This window comes from Diabrotica virgifera, chromosome 5 (genome assembly GCF_917563875.1).
Source record: "Diabrotica virgifera virgifera chromosome 5, PGI_DIABVI_V3a".
NCBI lineage: Eukaryota > Metazoa > Arthropoda > Insecta > Coleoptera > Chrysomelidae > Diabrotica > Diabrotica virgifera.
Window position 1 is genome coordinate 215948167 of NC_065447.1, and position 15020 is coordinate 215963186.

The window sequence follows — 15020 nt, forward strand, 5'->3', positions numbered from 1 at the left end:
TTTTTATCGTTGAATCACCTTATGCTTAGCGACAGGAAATTTGTAGAATACTTACACAGTTACTATTGTAACCAGTATTTCGACACTCTTTAATACAACAACTTTCGTAAGACATTTAAAAGCTATAATATGCAACTCTTAATGCAGAACTTCAAAAAGCAAATTTCCAGTAAAAGTTTACAAACTTGTCACTACTGGCGCTCGCGAATTTTTAATTATCCCCTCTACCTACGAGCTCACAGCGTATAGCAACATGAAATAAAAAAAAAGTTTTTTTCGGCCCACTCTAATGTTTATGATCACTTTAAATGTCTTTTTCATACATCACGATTTTGTTATTACATTAGGTGCGTTCGCGGGTACAGTTGACAAATTGTCGCCGACAATTTCTAATGTCACTTAATATAAATAATATCGTTAATAGATAAATAAACAAGGTATATTTACTTTTAAGTAATATTAATAACTAATTATTAAATTATAATAGGTAAATATACCTTGTATATTTATCTATTAACGATATTATTTATATTATTTTAAAGTGCGCATGCGTTTTCTGACAATTTATCCAATTTTCTGACAATTTCAGATACCCGCGAACGCACTTAATTACTTAAGAGGCAACATCAGCGCGTGGAAAACGCGTTCCAAGATTACAACTTTATGTTTTGAGTATTTTGTCAAGATATTTGGCACACTTATTCGTAATATATTAAAGAATGGCGGTACATAGCCCAATTTGTGAAATACGTTAGTATGTAGCAATTACTCTTAATTAAATAAAATATTACAAAAACGAGTCTGTACCGCCATTCAGAAGATAAAAAATATACGTTCTTCAAATAAACTTTTTTATCCCATGCCTAGATTTTGTGTCACATTGGAATTACTTAAAATCGATTATCTATAACAAGAAATCGAACTTGACTGAGTTGGCAACATTTAGCGCGCCTATAAGTATAATAATTATTATCACAATATTGTGCCTTCATTTTTGATAGTATAGTGTCACTGTCATTGTCGTACTGTCGACACACTGTTGCGGCACAATTGAAAGTTCGCAGAACTTTAAAAAAAAAATTGATGACGCGGTGATGTAACTTCTTAATGTAAATGACAAGGATTTGATTAAATGTGTTAAAAAAAATTACCTTAATTTCTGGAGCTTCAGTACAGTATGATTGTAATCTCCAAGAGTCACCAAAGATATTAGCTGAAACTTCAGCAAGACCTCCAGAAGGAGTCTGGAAATCATCAACTTCATTGTCGTTGTAATTACCACATAAACCTTTAGTCTACAAAATAAACTTACATATTAGAAAAAAGTAATCCAACAAAATGCGAAATATATTGAGTTATTCGTGTTGTGAAACTTACTGTATCCTTCCATCTAGGATCGATTCTGACATATACTCTGGTTCCTCTATCCCAGTGGACGACAAATCCTAGATCTGGAGCTTCGACAATAACAAACATACTCTTTTCTCTAACAGTGATGTGCTTATAGGTTTTGAGACTTGGCAAAAGCTTGTCTTTTTCTAAAGTAATAACATCAGATGTTCCACTTGAGGTTACTTTGATGGTAACAGATTTGAAACAAGCGGTACCCAATGATCCACATGGTACGTTCTACAAAAATAGGAAATTTAAATTTTGGTAATAGAGACATTTAACAAAACTATTATTTTTACAAGCTTTACGTACTTGGACTGAAACGTGGAAAGAATCTTGTCCAAGACTTCCTTTAGCCAAAACATAGTCACATTCTCCTTGATAGTCGAATCGTTTTCCATCGAAGGTTTTGTAGTGAGAGTCTCCCCATGCGCTACATTCAGCTGCACATTGACGGTCAGTGCATCCCCATTTACCATTTTGACAAGTACTGCAAAATAAATAATGTTAAAGGATTTATACATACATATAGCTAATATATTATAATTGTCCATTTTTATTATTGGGTTACATAATTTAAAATTCTTCCTGCTTACCATGTGTTGCATCCGCTTTGGACGATAGCACCTTCCTTGTAGCTCTTACTGGCGTGGTGACATGGACATTCAGTAGGTTTAACACATCTTCGGCTTGTTGTATCGAGAACATATCCCTCTTTACATTGGCAACCAGAGTGACAGATAGCAGGAGATACTTGTGGTGGAGAGTGCATGTTCTATAAATGTACAGGATTGATATTAACTATATAGTGGAGTCACTGAAGGTGGATATGAGCTATTACCTCTGATTTCGTTGAATCTCCATCGATTTGCATGAAAATTGGTGAGTGGTTAGAGAATATCTCAAGGAACAAAGGTGACATGGTGCCAACTTGCGCTTTTACCCTGGGTGTGGATGCCACCCCGTCTCGGGGGCGAAAATTATTTTATTAAAAATAACCCCATAATTCGATAGAGGGACAAATTTCAAGCAAAATTTGTTATATAAAGTTATTAAAATAAATCAAAACTTTTTGAGTTATTAAAGATCAAAGATTTTAATTTTTCTTGAGAAAAATGCATGTTTTTAACCAATTTTTCATCAATAACTGAAAAAGTGTAAGTTGTTACAAAAAAGTTATTATTATCAAGATTGAAGCTAATAAAAAATGAAATAAACCGCTTACTACAAAAACCTTTTAATGTTAACTAAAAGTGAGTTATAGGTAATTGAATGTATATTTTTTTCGGCGAGTAAAAAACTCAAAGTATTCAAGCTGAAATAACGGGAAATTGATGCATTTTATAACATAAACTTATTAAACATTTGTCAAAGTACTTAAAAAAATATCTATTAAATGAGCCCCCGAACATGTTGATAGCCTTAAAATTTATGCTCCAACATTTTTTTAAAATTTATCTTTTAAAAATTTTTCCAAAAAATTTTATTGTTTTTTTTTCTAACTCTGTTCGTGTTTACGATATCAGGTTTATCTAAAAACTGTTTGAAAGTTAATTCCAAGTGCTATTAAAGCACGTTAAACATAATCTTTTAAATCTCTTACTTTTTTAAAAATAAAAGGTTAAATAACTCCGGTTGCATGGTTCCCACAGCAAAATTTAAGATTTAAACGTTTCTATCTCGGTTATTTTTTACCCTATAGAAATAGTAAAACAGGTAAAATATTTGGCACAGAGAAAACTAAAATTTGGTAAAATATAATTTTTTACGTATATTGAGTATTTTTGGAGTTATTATCAAAAGAATATGAGAATTACAATAATTTTAAAAATGATGTTTTTTTAAATTATATCTTTTTTTCAAAAATATGCATTCTAAACCGGTCAAAATTATCGAAAATATTACCTATGCTAATATAAAGAAGTTCTTTTAAAGATTACGGTAAATTTTAATTTTTGTGGAAATGGCGTATCTTTTATTTTTCACTTTTCCTAAAAAATTCGAAACGGTTCTTTTATTTTCATTATAACTTGCTTAGTTTTGACGCTATTACCTTGTTCTGAAGCTCATTTGATAGGTATTCTGAAGTACTTTGGCAAATGTTAGGCAGGAATATTTTATACATTGCATCGTTTTCCCGTTATTAAAGCTTAAATATTTAGATTTGAGTACTCGTCGAAAAAAATACACATTCAATTGCCAATAACTCACTTTGAACTAATATTAGTTTAGTTCTTTATGTGAGGAATGTATTCAATTTTTTATTATCTTCAATTTCAGTAATAATAACTTTTTTGTAAAAGCTTATAGTTTTTGATTTATACGTGCAAAACCGATTTAAAACATGTATTTTTTTACGAAAAAATAAAATCTTTGGTCTTTAATAACTCAAAAAGTGTTGATTTATTTTAGTAACTTTATATAACAAATTTTGCTTATAATTTGTCCCTTTATCGACTTATGGTATTATTTTTAATAAAATAATTTTCACCCCCGAGAAGGGGTGGCAGCCACCCCCAGGGTAAAAGCGCAAGTTGGCATCATGTCACCTTTGTTCTCTGAGGTATCCTCTAATTAGTCACCAATTTTCATGAAAATCGATGGAGGTTCAACGAAATCGGAGGTGAAAACCTTCAGTGACTGCACTAATAGTTAATAATGTTTATGTAATATAATATACAGGGTGTCCAGAAACTCTACCGACAAACGAAGACAGGAAACTCCTCAGATAATTTGAAGATAATTTAACCCAATTCACCTAATCCGAAAATGCTTTCTAAGGGAGCTAGAGCTCTTTGAAGATGGCGTCATGTACTTAGTTTTTCTTAAATACCTCCAGAATTCTTCTATTTAGAAAAACAAAAATTGGTATACATATTTACTTTCCAGAAATGAATCGATTCTATCTATTGCGAATTTCTAGTACCGGTCATAGGCGTCCGTTTTGGGTAGGGCAACGAATATTTTATCGCATAACTTTTTTGCCTTTAACTTTTAAGCATTTTTGATACTGGATTATTAAATTGTGAGGTATTTTATTACTAAAAGGTAATATTTCTTTAAGTCGGTAGGACACACCGTTTTCCAGAAAAATCGATTTGAAAGTTTTTTGTTCTTGGAATTTGAAAAAAAAAATTAAAAAAAAAATAATAAAAAACTATGTATTTTATCAACTTAAATCAAGAGTAACTTTTAGTACTCGAATACCCCATAATTTAATAATCTAGTGTCAAAAATGCTTAAAAATTAAAGACAAAAAAGTTATGCTATAAAATAACTGTTGACCTACCCAAAACGGACGCCTATGACCGATACTGGAAATTCGCAATTAATGAAATCGATTCATCTCTGGAATATAAATAAATGTACCAGGTTTCGTCCTTCTAAATAGTTTTTTTTTTGAAAATTTTTTTTTTTAATTCAAGGAACGAAAAATTTTCAAATCGATTTTTCTAGAAAACGTTGTATCATATCGACTTAAAACAAGAGTACCTTTTAGTACTAGAATACCTCACAGTTTATTAATTCTGAGTCAAAAATGCTTAAAAATTAAAGACAAAAAAGTTAGGGGATAAAATAACCGTTGCCCTACCCAAAACGGACGCCTATGATCGGTACCACAAATTCGCAATGGATGGAATAGAGTTATCTCTGGAAGATAAATACGCGCAACTATTTTTGTTTTTCTAAATAGAAGCGTTCTGGAAAGATTTAAGAAAAACTAATTACAAGACGCCATCTTCAAATAGCTCTAGCTCCCTTAGGAAGCATTTTCGGACTAAGCGAATTGGGTCAAAATGTCTTAAAATTACCTGAAGAATCTTCTGTCTTCGTTTGTCGGTAGAGTTTCTGGACACCCTGTATAGTTCGTAATGTTTATGTATTGGATATTACAATTTGTAAAACATAGCTTTTATTGATGTTTTATTTTTGCAAATACATACCTTACAGGTAAGTGGTTCGACCGGTTCACAGGTGGTGAATTCAAGGTTTGCAGATGCATTACACTTGTTTTGAACTAATTCTGAGCTAGGATACATCGCAATGTCTTCTTGGCTGGCTTCGAAACATTCCCATACAGCACTGGCGCAAGAACTGAAAAATATAAAAAATATTGAATACTTATTTTTGAATTGGAATGGATAATAGACTTTATATAACTTAGAAGTTAGAGTTAGAGAATGAAGAAGAGTTGCTAGAGACAGGAGTGAATGAAAAATAGGATAGGTAGAAAGAGAATATCTTGTATAGGGTTTAAAAAGCTAATAAACTTACCATAGTTCTGGAGCCTTAGTAGCAGGTCTGATTTCCCTGTATCCGGGTGGGAACTCCATTCCGCGGTAATGACATTTACATTGTCCAATTGGAATACATTCACCATTGTCGTCTAAGGTCTGACCGTCGGGACAGTTACAACCTTCAACACACTGGGGTTTGCAGTTGGTATCGTCAGAGATGTCGCGGCAAGTTCTTGAACATGAGTCGCCACAAACTTGGTATATTTGACCACCTGGACAGTGGACGCCACATTCGCGGACGTCGCTTCTCCAGTCTACCTTAATTCCTTGACGAGAACATTCGCTAGCGTAGCTGGCCATGATTGGACAAAGGCATTTGGAAACCTATAAATTTGGAAACCATCAATATTTTGTTCCAGAAAGGAAACATTTCTATAGAGATTTATAGAAATTAGGAAATCAATTTTTACTTACAGGGGATTCACAAGAGCACATGTCGTAGAGACAATCTTTGTAGAATTGTTCAGGATCGACGAACCAATGACAACCTATAAACAAATAAATTGTAAGGAATGGTCATTTTACAAACCCTTTTGGCCATTTAAACATTTTGCAGCTTTTACTACGTGATTTTATTAATTTTTCCGGCAAGCTTATGGATTGATGAAAGAATTTGTTTGATTTATATGATAATGCAAATTTTCGTTGCGTTTATAGACTATAAGAAAGCTTTCGACAAAGTTAAACATAACATTCTAATGGAATGTCTTAAGCGAAAAGGACTCGACAAAAATGACATAAACATAGTGAGATATTTCTATTGGAACCAACAGGTTGTGGTAACATTAGATAGAAATAGCACGGATGCGCAATAGATAAGTAGAGGAGTAAGGGCTGTGTACTTTCGCCATTACTATTTAATATATTAAGATATTAAAGAGTTATTTACAAAAGCACTTAAAAATTGTATAGAAGGGATCAAGATAAATATGATGAAAATATAAATAGGCTGTTAGGTTGACGATACAGTCATTATCTCTGAAAATGAGAAAGATTTGCAGACGCTACTAAACACAATTTGTGACACTGGGGAACAATTTGGTTTAACAATAAACATAAAGAAAACAAAAACCATGGTTATCACTATCAGTAAGAGGGGCAAAGTCATTACAAGGATCCAGATAAAAAGTGAAGATTGGGGAGTAAGCAAAATGAAATATTTAGGAGTCTGTGTTACGGAAGATCTAAATCCGAAAACAGAAATTCGATCAAGAATAGAGCAATAAAGAGCAGCCTTTGTGAAGATGAAGAAATTTCTGAGTAACTAAAGACTCAATCTGCAAATCCGATATCGGATGATAAAATGTTATGTCTACTCTATTCTTCTTTATAGTGTCGAAGCCTGAAATGTTAATGTTGACTTAATGAGAAAGCTGGAAGATTTTGAGATGTAGCTTTTTAGGAGAATTTTGAAAATACCATGGACCGATCATATTACGAACGAAATGGTGTGCAGAGAATTGGAAGAGACAGATAACTTTTGACCACCATTTAGGCGAAAGAGCATATTTGGGGCAAATACTTACAAATGATAAGTACGAGTTGTTGCAGGTGATTATGAGGGGAAGTATTGAAGGAAAAAGGAGTCCTGGTAGACGACAAATATCCTAGTTGAAACGCATTCGCTACTGGACCGAGTTAAACACACAGAGGCTTTTATGAAAAACAGAAAATAGAGACGAATTTGCAATGGTTATAGCCAACCTTCATTATTGGACGGCACTATAAGAAGAAGAATAAAAAACACAGATGAAGTGTTATAAAGTGAAGGAAAATTTAATTTACATAATGCTTAATCATAAATTCGTTGGTGCACAGCGAATCAAAAGAGTATAGCTTGCTAGCTTGATAGTGTTAAGCAAAAATTAGAAAATATTTCTATGTACCATATTATTGCCTACCAAGCCCAGTCAAATTTATTGACATGACAGTTAACAATCTATCAATAAATTTATTAATTCTTGCTGTATAATGCGATTAAAAGATCATTTTAATTATATTGCATAATTTGTTTTCCCAAAAAGCACCTGCATTTAAACACAAATGAAAAGCATCTCCCAGTGCTAGTCGCTTGACTTGGAAGCATGTACTTTGAAAGTGGACTCACTATTTTCATTGATAAATTTAAAATGTTCTTCGCATAAATGATCATGTGGTGTTTTAGTGTCATTGCCTAGAAAATTGACTGGACTCATAAGCTTACCTGAAACACGCATGCTTATTATTTTTTATAAAAGACTAAGTATAGAGTTTTGTCAAATAAAATATCTTCGGCTTATATCAAATCATTGTAACAAATAAAGGAAGCAAATGGTGATTTGGTATGAGACTAGATAGTATTTCATTTCAACCAACATTAAAATCACTAAATACGTAGGAGAATTAAGATTATACAATCCTGATAATATATTATTATAAACAAATCTTACCTTTGAAAAGCTCTGACTTAATTTTGGAACAGTATTCTTCGGCTTGTCCTCTTCTGTGGATATTTCTGTCGCATGGGTGGGTTGGAACCACTTCTGGAAGGTCTTGGCAATGTTCAGTAGTCTTCCACTTGTTGGCAAAAGCAATGACAGATTGTTCAACATCGTCTTGCGGGGTTAAGAAATCGTCTTTTTGGTTGTTGTTGAAAGTACCGCAAAGACCCTGAAGAAATTGGTGATAAATTATATAATATTAAGGGGAAAGGATCAAGGGAATATTTAACAATATGAGTTTTATTTAAATAGTAATTTGCTTTCTTCTGCTCTTTCTTCAGCGTTTGGTTTTTCTTTTTTGGAGGATGTTAAATACGTCTCTACTTAATATAATTTTTTGTTAGTTCGGTTAATATACTTTTTTCTTAAGCAGCTTTTTCTTCTTCTTTTGATGTGTTCTGAGTCTTTCGGCTTTTATTGTAATATTTATTATTGATTTTGTATCTTCTTGTCTCTAGACATGTTCCACCATGACACTCTCTTATTTTTACAAATCTTACAATATCCTGCTACTCATTTAATTCATTAATATCGTCGTTTCTCCAGGCCGTATACTTTTCTCAGAATCTTTTTCTCGAATGTCTTGAGTTGCGCTTCACCTTTTTTTGTCATTATCCAGGTCCCACAACCATAGGTTACCACGGGTAGAATTACTGTTCTATAGATAGCCATTTCCTGAACAGCTTCATCTTAGAGATCTTTAATAATCGTCTTACATGATGTTAATTGTTATGATTTTAAGTAGTTTTATCTTTAAACAGGCAAATTTTAAAAATAGTATATACTTACTCTCGTTTCTTCGTTAAATTTAGCAGGGAGGTCTATGTAGACTCTGTTGCTTCCGTCCCACCAGACATCAATTCCATTGGGTAAAGTAGCTGAAAAATAAATCAATAATTAGTAACCACAAAATACGCATGTAAATAAAAAATTATTAAAAGCGCAATCAATTTTTTTAGATTATGTAACGTTGTAAACATCACATGTTTGACATTTTTCTTTAAATAACTATTTTATTCCAATTTCTTTTGATTTTATTCATTTGTTAATTTTGCGCTTTATTTTACTATTTTTCCTCTAAAAATAGCTGACGCTTAACCCTCTATTCTAAATATCATTTTGATCTTTCATATCCAATTTCAATTTTTAATTATTTCAATTATATTCCCATTTACCCTTCGAATATTTCCCGTATTCAGACCCCCTATCTACTCAATAGACATACAAAATGTCTATGGCTATCCAAGTCGATAGACCTATTTGTCAGTTGGCAACTCTGATCATGTCATGTCAAATTTTACTTCAATGCAGAAGTGGTATTGTGATTTTATGTACACCTGGTTCCAAAAAAAACTGATACGACTCTTGAAGCGTATTTTGTAGAAAATTGAGCAGTGTATTTTGAAGGATAAATACTAAATATTTACATACTGTCAATGTCACTGCCAAATCTTAAAATTTGTCAGATAGCTTATTCTGTTCCACGGTTATTGGACTTTATTATTAATCTTTATTATTAATACTTTCTCCGCAACTGAGAGTATCTTATCAACTGGGTTTTTTTTAAACAATAGATGATAAAATAAAAATATTGACAGTTCAAAAATGTGAACATTATTGCATTGTGTGTGGCCTAAGTTTGGGCTGAAAACTGAAATGTATTACATTTTTACAAAATTTTGGAATATGTTTAATTACGTAGACCAATTTTAACAGTTGTTTTCAATACAGATTTCAATCCTCTACAAATAGTTTCTAATGTCTTTTGATGTCTAATAATTAGTCTTTAATAGTAATGTCTTTTGAAGCTGGAATTTAACAGTTTAGAATTTTACATTGAGTTAATGCAAAATTGTGACGCATGTCAAAATTCTCAATGTATTTTAATTGTATTCATTTTCTTCGAATCCTGAGAAAACTAATAAATATTTTTGAAAAATTTAAACTCAGAATGAAAGACTACATTATTACCGAGGGCTGAAAGTCCCTGAAAACTTCTATAATATTTATTTTAATAAGTTACAGGGCTGAATTGAATATTAATTTGTTTTGTTGTATAATCCACGTTTACAATAATTATGTGATCTATTTGATGTAAAAACTATCATTTAGATAGTTAATATAAAAGTTTAGATATATTTAAAATAATATATTATGTGATCTATTTGATGTAAAAACTATCATTTAGATAGTTAATATAAAAGTTTAGATATATTTAAAATAATATAAACATTTAGACCTTAATAATTAGTACAATTTATGAATTAACATAATATGTAATCAGTTGTTTGTTGTTTGTTTATTTTATTATTTGTATGTCATAATAAATATAATGTCAGATCAATCAAATACACTGCTCAACATGATCAAATCTTACTAAGAGTCGTATCAGTTTTTTTAGGAACCGGCTGTATATATTTCATCTGTTTAAAGTGATGTTTTAGTTTTAGTTTTAGTAATTTATATTGTTTAAATCTCTCTGGGGTGAGTACACGTTGATGTCGTTTCATATTTGTAGTTGATATTTTTTTTTTAACTTTCTGATAATTTCTTGTAATATTGTTTTTATACGTTTTATGCATTAATGTCCGACTGGTATATTATTTGACAAATAATGACATGATTTCGAAGTCAGTTAAATATGATATAATGCCCTAGGGCGTCATTTTGAAAAATAACGCCCTTGAGCATTAAATTTAAATAACTAGTTAAATACTGTCAAGTTGACAAATAAAAACCCAAGTAAAACTATGGTTACCACAATTACGTTACGGCTATTGTTGCTAAATGTACTTATTTGAAAACTAATTAATTCAAAATTCAGTCAAATTTTTTGCATATAAAGAAGAATTTAGTCGGACATTAAACGTTGAAGGCACCACGGGTATTATAGATAATAACGCTTTGGGTCAACGTATATACCTCAAGCGTTATTATTAGAGAGCGGAATATATGCAACACAACATTACCAAAATATGCGCATATATATGCATTATTTTACTACAAATATGCAGGTATTTTTTCTAAATTTGTCTAACTATGCAAATGCATATTAAAAATACTCAAAAATAAAACAATAAATTAAGTCGTAAGATCTTCAGAAAAGTTGCCTTCAAAAATACGTACAACTTTCCTCAAACAATCGAAGCCCTCATTTTTTTCTAAAACATTTTTTAATTTATTTCTAATTGTAATCCCTGTATTTCCGGGAATTTTTTGACAATGAGCAGAAAAAGTGTTAACAAGATTAACCGAATCACTTAATTGTAAATTCCTTTGTTCTAATGACTATTAGATCTGGTAAAAAACTAAAATTAACTTTTATGAACATAAGTTCTTTAGAAATTTGTACGTTACTTAAGGAGGGGGTATGGTTTGAAATCAACATATCAAGCACATTTTTGTGAATTTTTTTCGACGCTATGGTAGAATTATTTTATTTTTAAATTAAATAAATATATTAAGTACAATTCAAAGAATATTTAAGAAAAGATTTAATCCAAAATATTAAAAAATAAGCCATTGGCGACAAATTTTGACAGGCAGCTCACAAAAAAATATATTTTGCGGTGGACATCAGAACTCATCACTGGATCATACGAAACAAAAAATTCAAAAAGATTTAATTAGCTTATGAGTTTCACGAGGTAACAACGTTGAGTTTTTTTATTTTTACTGATTTTTGAATTTTTGGTATCACTCAGAAGTCAAAAATACGAAATTTTTGATAAAAATTTTGTGAAAACCCACAGATTTAATATTGCTGAACAAAAACTAAGCACAAAACGAAAAATATCTCGACGTTGTTACCTCGCGAAATGTCTAAAGAAAATCTATGCAAAATTTCAGGTAGATTGGTCAAGTAGTTTTTCAGTTACAATGTCCACCGCATTTGAAAAAGCAGTTTTGAGAAAAATGCGTTTAAAGTTTTGACAACTGCATCTTCATCTTCTTATTTGTCTGCCAAATCGTAAAGTGATGAACATTGGAATATGTTTTCTGAATTGCGGAAGTAATCTACAAAAGATAAGGCGAACAGTTGTTTAACGTTTCTCACTACGCTCAAGCGTGCTGGCGCGAAGCCGCGGCAAAGCGAGTCGAAGGTAGGGATATTCAACACCCTGTATCTCCGGTAATTTTACTCCAATTATTTTGAAATTTTCAGAGAGTATTCTTGAAAGGATGCACTTTTATTTGAAATAATAAAAAAATTAAATATTTCAAACCATACCCCCCCCTTAAAGAACAAAGTACGTTACTTAAGCTGAAGAACAAAAGCGGAATTGTCTACAATTTGATGGATTTTTGTATTTTGATGCTTCTCTCTATGTCCGTCTTTATAGAAGTAAAAGCGAATTTGTCGAATAAAAACACTCTTTCCAGAAAAATTTCTTTTGTGGGACATGATGCTTTTGTTTGTCAGTTCCTCATTTAAAAAATGAAATGTGAAAATGAATGTAACTTACGATTTTGGAACAGGCCGTGCAAAATACTTTGTCTCCACTTAGCTTTAACTCGGGAAAATACTTTATCCAAGCACTTTTTTGAATGGTAGACATATTTAAATTTAATATATACCAATCACTTCAAAAACACTAAATACGATACAACGTTTACTTTAAACAAATGTTGGCCGGAAACTGACAAAACAATTATTAGACCCTTAAAAGCAGGTAGGTACCTACGACTTGCTACGCTAATAAAATAATATTTTTCTGGGAATACCCATAATTGTTAAATTCAGGTAGTAATGGGAAAGTCTAGATGAGCGATAGATAGATAAATAACGAGCTCGTTCGTATCGAAGTTATAAAATTCCAACTAAGAGAGGAAAATTTTAAACTTTTATATAATTTATTTTTAAAATATGCAAAATAAATCGTGTTTAGCTTAAATATGCAATGTTGTGTTTGTTGTCTGAAAATATGCAATATATGCATCTATATGCACTTTGCATATATTCCTCTCTCTAGTTATTATCCTTATAATACCCCTGGTACCTTAATAACTATTATATTTTACAGCATATATAGCTAAATAATTTTTACTTACTTTGTAAGAAAATGGAAGAAACTTTCTTGATTCTGATTCCAGCGATGATGAATGGAACTTGGATGATATCTTGTCCATTTACAACTAATTCATGGTTTTGTTTTAGTTTAATTACTTGATCATTAACCCTGATTGTGACGGTTTTTGTACAAGAAGGCATTCCACTGAGAATACTGAGAGGGAAGTTCATAGCCTAAAAAATTACAGCATATTAAGTTAAAATTACAAATTTTTGCAACATCTTCATTATAAACCATAAATTAAATATGTATTATAGACAATGTATCTTACCTGAGAGATTGAACCAGCACATGGGGTGTTTTCGGCTTCGATAGAGAAGTTCTGGGCCTTTACTAAATAGTAGGAACATTTGCCCATGAAGTCGTATTTCTTTCCGTCAAAAGTGACGTAGTGAGGGTCTCCAATAGCAGAACAACGAGCTCCACAGTCAACCTAAAAGGATTAAAATTTCAGTATAATATATAGTATGGGACAAATTGTTTACAGAAAAATTCTTTTAAAAATTATAGGCTGTCTAGAGTACGCATATGTGTTAAACAAAACAAGTCTTAAGACGGAACGGAAATCCATACGGTATAATACAGGGCTGGACAAATTGTGGCTCGCGAGCCACATGTGGCTCTTTGAAGGATTATTTGTGGCTCGCAATAAATGTACCTGATTTACTTTTAATTTTTTTTTGTTGCAAAATGTCTTAAATTACTGACAACAAATATAAAAGACAAAGTGTAAGATCAGGACTTGGACAAGGAGAACCCTTATGATTGTTGCTGTTCAATTTGGCCTTAGAATATGTAATAAGTAAAATATCATCTGAGCTGATAGGAGGATTTGCGAATCCAGGATAAAAACACATGTTGGCCTTTGCTGAAGATATAGGTGCAGTCGCTCATTCTATAAGAGACGTGAGAAAGGTGTTTTCACAACTCGAGGAAGAAACAGGTAGTCTGAGCCTTCGAATAAATGAAGAGAAGACGAAATACATGCTAGTAACCAAAAATCCAAGACCAAGAGTTAGGTAGAACATACCTATTAATGACCACAACTTCGAAGTAGTAAAAGAGTTTAAATATCTAGGGAACATTATCATCTATAATAACAGATGACAAGCACATATAAAAAAAGTTTCAGTAAGAATAGCTGCGTGGAATAGAGCATTATATTCCCTTTCGTCATTATTAAGACCTAACCTGTTAAAAAGATAATCTAAATTACGACTGTACAGCCAATTATTCGCCCTACATAGACTCTACATCAGCGAGAAATAAATAAGCTGCTGGTATTTGAAAGCAAAATTGTCAGAATGATATTTGGCCCTCAAAGAGATGAATTGACAGAAGAGTGGAGAAGGCGTCGCAAAGCTGAATTGCTGCCTGTGTATGGTACTAAAAACATCGTCAGATAAACGCTAAGATAAGATGAGCAGGTGATGTGGTAGATCAGAGGAAGACAGAGTGTTAAAGACAGTGTTTTTGAGAGACGATAGAAGATCAGTAGGCCGTCCCAGAAAAAAATGGAAGGATGATGAAGAATCGAACTATCCTTATCCTGAATTAGTAAAGGCTGCTTGTAGAATTATTTGCATATTTGAAACAACGATGTGAACCATTTTATTTCACTTTAAAAATCGTGAAATCCAAACAGCGAGAGAAAAATTTAATACCTTTTTTACACTTTTAGATAATTGTTTAATTGCGGCTCGTGAAAAATTTCAAATTTTAAAAATGGCTCGGACTATCAAGGAGCTGGTCTACCCCATAATAGGTCAGTTAAACGT

General features: G+C 31.7%; 1 protein-coding gene across 50 annotated transcripts in view; it reads right to left on the reverse strand.

The window, feature by feature from the left end:
* The window catches only part of LOC114334985 (mucin-5AC-like), a 159161-nt gene that overhangs the window by 102102 nt on the left and 42039 nt on the right, over positions 1–15020 (reverse strand). For 49 of the 50 annotated variants that reach the window (XM_050650637.1, XM_050650659.1, XM_050650648.1 and 46 more), the window contains exons 19-30: positions 13514–13675; positions 13223–13415; positions 8960–9048; positions 8120–8339; positions 7798–7893; positions 6105–6178; positions 5668–6014; positions 5337–5487; positions 1989–2167; positions 1705–1882; positions 1378–1629; positions 1152–1295 (exon numbers count right to left, since the gene is read on the reverse strand). In XM_050650637.1, the coding sequence (XP_050506594.1) occupies positions 1152–1295; positions 1378–1629; positions 1705–1882; positions 1989–2167; positions 5337–5487; positions 5668–6014; positions 6105–6178; positions 7798–7893; positions 8120–8339; positions 8960–9048; positions 13223–13415; positions 13514–13675 (2085 nt within the window). The remainder of the gene's footprint in view (positions 1–1151; positions 1296–1377; positions 1630–1704; positions 1883–1988; positions 2168–5336; positions 5488–5667; positions 6015–6104; positions 6179–7797; positions 7894–8119; positions 8340–8959; positions 9049–13222; positions 13416–13513; positions 13676–15020) is intronic. The other variant, XM_050650619.1, reaches the window with a different exon arrangement.